The 11,400-nt window shown below is 40.5% G+C and overlaps 1 protein-coding gene across 1 annotated transcript in view; it reads left to right on the plus strand.

Moving 5' to 3' along the window:
* MRPS10 (mitochondrial ribosomal protein S10) overlaps positions 1-3,601 on the plus strand; it is a 5,825-nt gene extending 2,224 nt beyond the window's left edge. Inside the window, exons 3-6 of the mRNA XM_009330168.1 lie at positions 1,226-1,365; positions 1,835-1,943; positions 3,042-3,131; positions 3,407-3,601. Coding sequence (XP_009328443.1) covers positions 1,226-1,365; positions 1,835-1,943; positions 3,042-3,131; positions 3,407-3,493 — 426 coding nt within the window. The 3' untranslated portion in view covers positions 3,494-3,601. The remainder of the gene's footprint in view (positions 1-1,225; positions 1,366-1,834; positions 1,944-3,041; positions 3,132-3,406) is intronic.
* Positions 3,602-11,400: the final 7,799 nt, after the last annotated feature.

The following is an 11,400-nucleotide window of genomic DNA, read 5'->3' on the forward strand; positions in this document are numbered from 1 at the left end:
TGGCTTAGCAACTTCATCCGCCAGTTCCTTCAGGACCCACAGATGGATCTCATCAGGTCCCATGCACTTGTGCACCTTCAGGTGCCTTAGATGGTCTCGAACCTGATGTTCTCACACAGTGGGCGGCTCTTCATTCTCCCAGTCCCTGCCTTTGCCTTCTGCGGCTTGGGTGGTGAGGCTCGAGCACTTGCCGGTGAAGGCTGAGGCAAAAAAAGTTGTTGAGTATCTCAGCCTTCTCCATGTCCCAGGTAACCAGGTCTCCTGTTTCGTTCCGGAGAGGGCCCACATTTTCCCTCGTCTTCCTTTTATCCCTGACGTACCTATAGAATCTTTTCTTGTTGCCCTTGATGTCCCTGGCTAGATTTAATTCTATGAGGGCTTTAGCTTTCCTAACCTGATCCCTGGCTGCTCAGACAATTTCTCTGTGTTCCTCCCAGGCTACCTGTCCTTGCTTCCAGCCTCTGTAGGCTTCCTTTTCATGTCTGAGTTTGTCCAGGAGCTCCTTGTTCATCCATGCAGGCCTCCTGGTGTTTTTGCCTGACTTCCTCTTTGTTGGGATGCATCGCTCCTGAGCTTGGAGGAGCTTGAATATTAACCAGCTTTCCTGATTCTCTGATTCTATGATCAGTGAGCCCAGGCCATCAGAAATTGAAGCTCTAACTGAAAGTCATAAATTTGTAACTGAAATTCATAAACTTGTACCTGGACAAACATAAAAGATAATATGCCTGGGGAAGCCTACTATGTTTAAAGTAGCCTTATAACTGACTTGGTAAAGTGAGAATTCTGGTTACTGTCCCTAATGTTCTAGTTATTGTCCATACCCAAGCGAAGTCTGAGAATTTCAGGTATTCTCACACCGCTATTTAAAATACAAATATTGCTGCTCCAGACTTGCTTTAACAATGAGTTTCATTCTTGCCTTTGCTAGTGTTGTCCTCCTTATATTTATCTGGCATTCCCTTTCCTTTTCTGATCAAGAAATTTTACCTAAATGTTCAGGAGTTAGGTATCTCTTCACACTTTTGGCTTCCCTGATGAGAGTGAGAACTGTCAGTCAAGGTAATACTGTCAGCCTCTTGCAGATAAACCAAAATAACCGGCTAACAGTGTGTGTTTTTTTTCCTCTTTTACAAATGGGGCGCACAGGCTAAGAAAATACGCAGTGCATGCATTAATTAAGGAGAACATGGAGTGGTAACTTGTCCTTTCTTTAAAAATGCAGGTATCTATTTCAGATGAGCCAGAAACACTGTACAAGAGATTGTCCCTTTTAGTTAAAGGCCACGATAAAGCTGTGTTGGACAGCTATGAATATTTTGCAGTGCTTGCAGCTAAAGAACTTGGCATCTCTGTTGAAAAAGTGTAAGTAACTGATCTGTAGACTGATGTGGTGTCAGATGCTTCTTATGTCATCTACTGTAATTCAGGTTCTGTGCTTAGAAGTATTTTCTTCGGAAGAAACAGGTGTGATCTGACATTTTTTCTCAGATTATAAACCTAACGCTTCTTAGATGGCAGCACAGTGATGAAAAAGCAGCAGGAGTTCTACACTCAGCACTGCCGTAGTAGAAGTGCATTTTAACTACGTGAAGGATGTTGACAGTACTGTAAGCACAGTTGTCAGTGCTCTAGCTTCCCTGAACTAATGCTCGTTAATACCCGAGTGTTAACCATGCCCATGTGGGTTAATAATAAACTGCACCAGTGTTTAATACTTCCTTGTAGATCTTCTAAATGTCAAATAAGAACAGGGATTTCAGCATAATCTTTCAGATAATTTGTATTAGCATCCTTTATATAAAATGAAATTTTCTTTCTGTGCTTTGTTCAGACATAAACCTCCAAAGAAGATAGAACGATTGACACTTTTAAAATCTGTACACATTTACAAGAAGCACAGAGTTCAGTATGAAATGAGAACACATTACATGTGTTTGGAGGTAAGAACGATGTTTAAAAAAAAAAGTACGTTCTAGGTGCACAATTCAAAGATGTTAATAGATGTTAGTTCAGGAGTGAACACAAACTTCCTATTTACTTGGGTTGGGGAGGAGCGTGCAGGGAACAGCTGGCCTAGGTACATCAGATATAACAGAAGTTATTCTGAATGTACAGCCTACGTAATTTTTGGATTAAAAGGCTGATTTTGACCATCATCTTAACAGCTGAAAGAATGATTAAAAAATAAGGTAGAGTTGAGGGTTATCTTTATATGTTTTATGCTTTGGTTTCCAAGAATCAGTGGGATAGGAGCTTTCTCAGGAAGGGAAGAAGATGCAGTTAAATCATTGTCATTGCCAGTCACTAAGGGTTCTGTTCTTTGTGAGTTTGTCTGATGTTTTTGAACATGCATACTTTTGCCCTATGCAACATCACGTGGCAAACTAAAACTGCGTGGGGGAAATACAAGAAAGGAAGGGTATACAAACCACTAGCTCTGTGGCTGATGACACAGAGTTCTGTATGGTTTAGAATGCAGCTGTGGTTGACTTTCTTAGAAGAAAGGCTCACTGCCAGCATTTTGTGGCTCCTGGATGTCTTACTGTATATTTGCACAGTGCTTAGCAAAATGGGACTTTGCTTTAAGTCCCCAGACATTAGTGCAGTACAAATGGCTGCCCACAGACCGTAAGCACTATTTTTGCCATCCAGGAGAAACTAGAAAATCAGTAATTCAATGGAATTCTGGAGTTGCAGGATTTATAACAAGCTTGAACTTTGAGAGTATGCAAAAGCTGGTATTTCTTGCATAACCTGTAATTAATTTCACCTGATACCTACACCACTTCCATCATAATCAACGCATGTGATCACAGGCAGTATGTGCAGTTCTGTGGAGTGAAATAACTACTTTATACTTGTGTGAGAGTTGTGTACAGCTCAACTGCCTCTGTTTAGTATTACGGAAGCTGCCTTCCTGTAAGATGTTTGGTCCCATAGCAAGAACTAGAGAAGCTAGGGCAAACTCTTTTTTTTTCGTATTCTGTTTGAAGTATTAATAATAGTAGTTCATTAAAAAAACATTATTTCTGTTTTAGTTAAAATACCTAACAAGCAGTACTGCTGCAGTTTACTTGGAGTATGTTCAACGAAACTTACCTGAAGGGGTTGCCATGGAAGTAAAAAAGGTAAGTTTCCATTTCACCTTATTAACTGTTACGAGACTAAGTCCTGATGCAAGTACCAATAACTACTGAAGTCTTTAGAAAATCAGCAGAGGAAATGCGTGTGGTTTGGAAGGAACATTTTCCAAAGTATTAAACGGTAAAGAGGCTGTATTGCTTGAAAACGCCACTAGGTGGCAGTTTTAATCTGATAAATATCTCAAACGAGAATAAATAAAGCAAGGTAGTTAGATGTTAAGTAGTTGGTGTAATAAATGGTTGCTTTGCTTTCCTTTTAGACTAAGATAGAGAAAATACCTGAACACATTCAGGAACCAGTTTGGGATACACTGCCTCAAGTAGAAGAAACTGAAGTCAAGTCATGAACTGACCAGGTGCTTGGCTCCATTAGTGCTGAAACTAGTTGCTCCTACCAACCTAATTTACTGAGACAGTCTACTCTAAAATAAAAGTTCTCTTCTAAAGTAATTATGTAACCTCTTGTTTCATCGAGTTATTCTTGATCATGACTCCAGTACATGTAGACTGAACAGCTATAAAGTGAAGAAGCTTGACTGTACTCTGTGATCAAGAACTGTGGTCATCTATAATATGTTTGTAGAAAGGTAAAATTTATTTATATATATATAAAAGTGTATATATATAAAGAAATATAAATTCTCAATCTCCTTTTGATACTAAATGGCTTCTGAATTCTGAAATACTTGCAAAATTCACTTCACGTTTGTGTAATGTTTAATGTTACGGATGCCAGATTGTTAAACATTTTTTGCTATAGTTCCTTTGAAGTAACGGAATCCCAGGTGTACACACAGCTTGCATATTAACTGGTAGTAAGTCAAAACCCACAATCTTAGAGGACACTGAGGCATACTGAGACTTTTCTAGGCTCCTACAGTTCCAATAGCCTCATTTCCAGCCTTAGTAACTGCTTGCTAACAGAAGAACACAGTGATCACAGTACAAATCTGTGACTTCCACAGGCTTACGTCTCTAACTTAAATGAAGTGTTTGTAGAACCATGTTGCAAAGCAAGTGGGTACTAGAAAATGTCATTGTGGATAGGACAAACAGTGCATTAACAATACACTCAAGGTGTTTGCTTTCCTCAATTTCAAGCTATTCTTCTGTTCTCTCATTCCTAGTATTCAGTCATAATAGCATTTCTTAAAGCTATGTCAGACACTATATAATGTGAAGGAAGAAACTGTGAGCTGACCTGGTGAAATAAAGCTGGTGCTTCAGAGGAACAGCCTCTTTCAAGTCTGTATTACATTTTCTTCAAATTTGCCGTGCTTCCATGCTTCAGTTGTGCATAAGCCACCGGCCAAGTTCAGGCTGTATACAGTATCGAAATGTGACCGTGCTCAATACTAGGTCTTTCCACGCCTTGGTTTGATGCATGGTAAGATTAAGGGGTTGTCTTTTACTGTCTTTGGTGTTCTACTCTCAGCCTGCAGTTTTTGGCTAAATGGCCAGTCAGCATGGCTTTTCAGTTGGCTCAGAGTTTTAGTTATCAGACCTGAATAGGAACCGACTTAGGAGACAGCTGCAGAAAGTATTAACCCATGTAAGCAACACCCTGGCAGAAGGGATGCTTGATCTTGGGAAAGGGGTATTATTGGAGAATTTCTTGCTTCCAGCCTCGTCGTACGCTTGGGAAAGCCGGTGTACCAGCAGAGTGATCTCTGGACCTTAACCGTGTTGACAGAGCCATAGCTAACTGCCATCACAGATCATCTCCACCCCAAAAAAGCAGAATGACCTATGCAGAGTCTGACTGTTACAGACCAGTATTTACTAGCGCTGCCGTCTACTAACCTCAGTAGGCCACACTTCTTATCCTTATTTTTCCCTCTGTGAAACTTCCTCCCCTTTAAGACTGCGATCCTTCCCTGCTTCCTCTGTCCTCCCCTTCACGTTTAGGGGTTTCCTAAGGCCTAACAACATCCTTGTCTTTATCTCTAGTTATGCGTTTGCATAACACCGTAACTGTACAATGCACTCCGATAATCTTTTTCCATCTACTAATGTGGCTTCTGACTTTCACAGCATGTTCCTGATCCTCACTTACAAATCTTTGGATAAACTATTTTGTTGGATAAACTATATCCATTCTTTACTTCTTTTCCCATTCTTTTACTACACGTTTCTCCAGTTTTGCTTTTTCTGCCACCTTTCTTAGCAAGTCTCAACACAACACTCCGATCATTGCTTTAGGTCTTCTCTCAACTCCTCTTTCTACCTATTGACCATCTCATCTGATTTCCAGTCAGAAGATTTTTAGTTGAGTTTTAGAGGAAGTTAATAAAAACGCCACGCTTCGTACCATTTATAAACATCAGTATTAGAGCATGCTGTATTGTGTTCTTATGAGTAAGACATCCAAAGCTTAAATGATTCCTAGATGGACTTGTAACCTGTCTGAAGTGCCCACTTTTGCATTCATACAGCAAAATTGCCAGAATCCCTGATTTTGTGCCCTGAAAATAAAGGCAACGTGTGTCACACGGGCTGTTCTGTGCATCACAGCAAAGCATTCCTACCTTCCTAGAACTCTGGTTTGAATCTGGAAGAGTCAAACTGCTGTCAGTATCACTGTACGTGTAAGCTAGCACTTCCCTCTTACAGAGAGAGGGAGAGGTTTATCAGACATGGAAGTGAACTAAATCCTCAGGATCACCGCCTTTTTTATAAAGGAAAGATGAGATGAAAAGACTTGACAGCATGCAGCAGCAAAGCTTGACTTTCAATATCCAGTAGCCTGCAGTCTCACTATGATCAGGACACAGATTCTTAATCCTGCTGCTCTCGCCCCTGGCTGATACTTCGTTACTCCCATCTAGCAAACAAGTTTAACCCAAGTCGGTCATGCAGAGGAGATTTTAAAACGTTTGGTTAAGCTAATGCTCTGTCTTTCTAGATGGAGTTTTACTATAACTTAGGCAACGATAAACCTTCAACCTAATTACCTTTGCTTTCCCTCCCCCCAATTCAGGTTTCCCTGTAATCTGTGTGTGGCACTGAAGGATAGACACCTCTAGTCTGAAATCCAATCAAGTTCTTTCTACCCCTGTGCACGTAGCTGTATTGGGTTCTAGCCTGCTGGTATACTCTCACTGAGCACTTCAGAACGTCTTTAATAGAAAAGAACTGAAAATACTCAAGAACACAGACAGACCAATGAGCAAGTATTTCATGAAGTTTTCCCTTATTTAAAGGCTAAGGCAGACAACCCAAACTATTTGCATTAACAGGAAGAAAACGGTGCTTCTCTGAGTACAGTTCCTCACTGGTAGAAGACTGCTTTATGACCGTCCTCAAGCTTGTATGTCCAGCATTATCTGCCACTATGAGAAAATACTTTCCCAAGGATCACAGAAAATAGATGCCAATGTAAAGCTGTTACAGAAACCCATGGAGTGGTAGCAAATACTAAGAAAAGTATCGTGAAAGCAGTTGCCAGATATGACGGTGAACTTCTTCATTCCATCAGTGGTTAGACCGTCTTAATCTAAATAGGAACTGTGCTAAATATCGGCACTGCAGATAGACAGACAAGTTTTTGAGTCTGTTCAATCTTTAAAATCCTTGGTGACCGCCAGTAAGCTGGAGGTGGATTTCCTTCCACAAATACTTTGTGACTAACAGCTGCCAGCCTACTTTAGGTGTCAAAAATATACAGACCAATGTATTAGGTAAATAATATGTAACAGCTGTTTAAAATTTTCAGGTTTGTAGAATAATCTAAAACTAAATACAGAGCATTCACTTACGTTACTTTTCTTTGAGCCATTTAACCATTTAAAAATTATCAGGAAGGCTCTGCTCAAAGGCAGTTGTGGCAGAATGCCATTACTTATGGATTAAAGATATTTTTAAAACAGTCTAAATTACCGTGCATTTCCAAGATCCCCAGGGTTCATTTGCCACATGACTGTATCTTTCAGTACAAAAGAAAAATTGTGAACAGTAATTTCTGTATCATTTAGTAAGGTACTTAAAGATGCAGTCCAAATTTATTCTCAGCATTTCATCAAAGTGCTCTAGAGCATGTGTTTCCCTTTCTTACGCATGCCAGGGGTCGTCAGTTCTGCTTGGAATGTTACTTCAAATTTGGTTTCTACAATTGGTCTTAATCATACCACCACAACTTAATTGTCACGTTAGCTTTAGTATGACTATACAGCAAGCTGCTTGCTCTAGAAGCCTTTCCTGCCAGTCTCTGCATTTCACGTGCCGGGAAATTAATTACTCTCTATCTGTTATTCCAGGGAGCACTGGAAATAAAGCAAGTCCAAGGGAAAGTCATTTGCCCAGGAAGCTGTGACACGAGAAAGTTTTGCTCGTTGTGTAATATAAAGCTGTAGTTAAAACTGCTTCAAGCCTGCTATTGTCTTAGATCAAACTGCACTAACACGGGCAGAGTCTAGTATTTGTCCCTTCAAATTAGAAATTTGGGAATAGAACCTCACGTGCTGATCGTGGCTTTTCCTAGCAAGTGCCATTAGGAAATGCCACCCTTCCTCTCGTTTCCACACTTTTGCAGCCACAAAAATAGCACAACTGGCTTTTAAAAATAACTTTCCTATCATAAAAGTTGGGGAGATTCCTTGCTCCTATTTAAACAGTTCATCCTCAGGTTTCCCTCTGACTAGTTTGCTGTGGTCTTCTCAAGTTCAGGGGTTTTTCTCCACAAAAACCAGGATTCACCCTTGTCCATTTGTGTGGTGAAAAGTGGAAGCTACGCTTCCGACAGTCATTCATAAGCCAGCCGCGATAAACCACTAAGGCCCTCAGAGGATCCGAGTGTACGACCGCGTATCAGTGCACCAGGGAATGGGGGTACCACGGTATGCCCATAGGTACTCAGTACCTCAGCTGACCCAGTTTCTTCCCGGTACAGGAATCGGAGAGGTATTTCATTTACAGAAAGAATATAAAAAAAAACCCTTTTAATACAAGCGATTTATTTGTTCAGGTAGGTGCACACAGCGCATGTAACGTTTCTCTTCTGTAACATTTTTCTACGTACTTTTGTACGGTAAGAGGACAGCATTGTGGGATTTGGGGTTTTGCTTCCCTCTGAAAAAGAACTTACTGTCTCACTGTTCAATCCAAAATTCCTGGTTCTCCTAAAAAGTACCTTTCTTTGGAAATGCTATTTATTGAATTACAAGAAACATGATTGATAAAAAGTACACGTTTTCTTCTTTCTCCTTAAATGAAATGCCACTCGATAGTATCAAAAAGCGTGCAATCAGTGTACCACATCTGCTGATGCAAGGTCTTTCGTACATCAGCACATTATTATCACTCATCTTTCATTCCCCCCTGCCATGTAATTATTAACTCTTCTTTGCTTCAGTATTAGAATATAAGTTTCTAGTTCAAAATCATAGTTTTTTTGATGATAATTACTGAAAATATTCATAGGGCTTTTTCCCTAAGCCATTAGAGTACAAAAGTTTCACCTTTTGCTCGGAGAAAGTTAAAATACCTACATTATGGAGACACAGTGACATCATAACCGAGTAACGCCAACAAGGCTCCGAACACGTACAGCAACTTCAGATACCTCAAACTGATTAGAGCCCCTTTAGCCTGTGGTGGTCACGCTGCTAAGAAATTAAAAAGCAGAAGGTTTACTTTGCCATCAAAAATCAAATGGAGTGATGAAACTTTCAGACCAAAACAATCATTCTGTATTATCCAAGAGGGAACATAAAAAATAAAACCAATGTTCTATACGTGGATTAGTTCAGTAACTAGTTGGCAGAAAAATGAATTCTAGTATTTTAAATAGGATCGATTTTCATCTGACTAATTCTCCCCTAACATCGACACCCACTCAAAAGCAGAGAAAGTCATAATGCAGATCTCTTCCCTCTTCCCTCTAGCATCTCATTCAAATCTACACCTCTACTGCACTCTCAAACATTTAATAACCTGTCCCCGTGCAGAGTATCGAGGCTTGGAAAACCTGGCCTTGTATGCTCTCCCCAAACCATTTTCAACAAACTGGGCAGGGACGTACTGCAGAATAGTTTGAAACACTGAAGAGAATGTATCCATGTTTCTGGGTGTCCACAGGAGGTTTAGGGCTACGTCTTCACCCCCTTCTTTCATGTTCAGATTCCCATTTCTGGCATATAAGCTGGAATGCACGGGTCTACCAAGTCGTCAGCTAAGCTAGCTACTGTATTATATACGCTTCGACATAAAAGTTTGTGGGTTTGGGGTTTTTTCAGCTAATGTTGCTATAGACAACACACGGATTCAGGCAGCTTATGTGGTTAGTGTACTTTGGATCTTTCGAAAATTCTTCCCCCCCCCCCGCCCCAGCCCAGACTAAAATTTTAAGAGATGCTATCTTATTCTTCATAGTCCATATTTTTTCAGTGTGTAAGCTGGGTAGTTCTTTAACGAATACTAAGTTCATTGTAGTGTTTTTTACATTAGCAATACATTATAGTAACCGCAGTGTAAGGAATTACAGTAAACATATCGGCCATTTTCTTGTCAAAAGAATTGCAGCTTGATTTTCAACACCATCGCTCGAAATACAGCTCACACTGGCAAAAAAAAAAAAGCAGCGGCAAAGCAGTTTCTAAACTTAGTTTTCATCAGCAAAATAAGAATATTAGGCTAAATATGGCTATTTGAGAACAGATGTTTAATACAAAAGCACCCAGCAGTTCTGTTCTTAGCTAAATTAGTTTTGCTTAAGAATAAACAAACAAGCAACTTGCATACGTAAGTAAAAAATACTTGCCTGGATAACTTTCTGTTGATGATTAACGCTAGAGAAAGAGGGATAAAGACGTTTTAAAAAATCTGTTGCCTTAAATATGGCCCTGCTCTGCTCTTTCAATAGGTCAGCATACCACCTCCAATTAGCTTCAAAGGGTGATTGTGTCACCCTTTAGAAGATAACAGCATCCTTCTTTCACCAAAAAAACCACGCCACATCCTGAAAGTCCTGCAGCTGAAGTGGCCTGCTGAAATGGCCGCCTCCAGAGGTACTCCTGTTCTGTGCAGAGAACCTTCCGTTTTGTTAAGTAGCCTGTGAGCAAGTAGGAAGTTTGGGGGTTTTTTGTGATACAAATTTCATTTTATATTTTAAGTCAGCAGCCGCCAAACACTGTATTTGGTCATGGCTCCGCTTTCTGATTTTCGCTGGTATTCATTTTCTTGTTACTCTCTACATTTATGCAAATAGCACATCAAGGCAAGGTCAAGGTACTTGCCTTTGCATAGGTGCCAGCTGTTACCAGGAAAGGAGTGATGTATAGAAACAGGCCACAGAGAAGATTAAGCGAGGACAGACCGAGATGAAGGAAGACATGAACGCCTCTCTTACTGGCTTGAAGCAACGTGAAGGGCATCTTAAGAGTTACGCATCTTTCTTTTTATTATATGCCACAAAACAGCGTATAGTAAATAAATCGATATTCAACTTTATAAGCTGTACGCTACAGTCCATGGTGTAACTTCCACTGCCTAAGTAACTTCCAGCAAAATGATTTCAAGTTTAGCTCTCCATTTGTGCATTTGGATGGGAAAAGAGTGTGATCAATACATTTATTCCAATTAAAAATATACACTAAAATGAAAAAAATGGCATCTCACAAGGGAAAAGGCAAAAGTAGAAGTAGAAAAGCAGGGTTGCATGGAAGTGAGTTGCTGCACCAATAAATGAAATGCAACAAAAGAACGGAGGCAGTAAGCTAGCAACGCGGAATCCATTATGTTTAGATTAGCAGAGTTCTCTAAAATATAGAGCTTTTATAAACCGCGTGTCTCTGGAACATGTCATGCAGATAAAAGTGCTGAAGGTACACAGGTAGCAGCAGCAGACTTCTGCTGACAGGGTTTAATCGTGGCTGCTGACAGAATTAGGTCAGCAGAACCCATTACAAATAGTTCAAGCTTTTTGCCTTAGTTTTCTTTCCGATATTATTGCCCGAATCAAAGATGCCGGCGCATAGAAACTCTGTGAAAATAACGTTGCCGGTGATACGCTATCATGCTAGCAACTAGAAGCTCTACGTGATTTTTGCTTCAGAAATGCACGTTCAGCTAGCAACTTGGTTTGGAATTTGTAATTCACGGGAGTGATCAGCCGTTGCGTTTCAGTTAGAACAGAGTTGTGGGAAAGCTGCGGGGAGAGCCTGCGGGGAACCGGGTTCAGCACTCCCCGCTGCGTTCTCCTTTCCCCGCTGCTTGTTCAGGCTGTAAAGCCGCGGGCCGCCCCGGCGCCGCCGCCGCC

The sequence above is a fragment of the Pygoscelis adeliae genome, unplaced genomic scaffold (assembly GCF_000699105.1).
Source record: "Pygoscelis adeliae isolate BGI_AS28 unplaced genomic scaffold, ASM69910v1 Scaffold308, whole genome shotgun sequence".
Taxonomy (NCBI): domain Eukaryota; kingdom Metazoa; phylum Chordata; class Aves; order Sphenisciformes; family Spheniscidae; genus Pygoscelis; species Pygoscelis adeliae.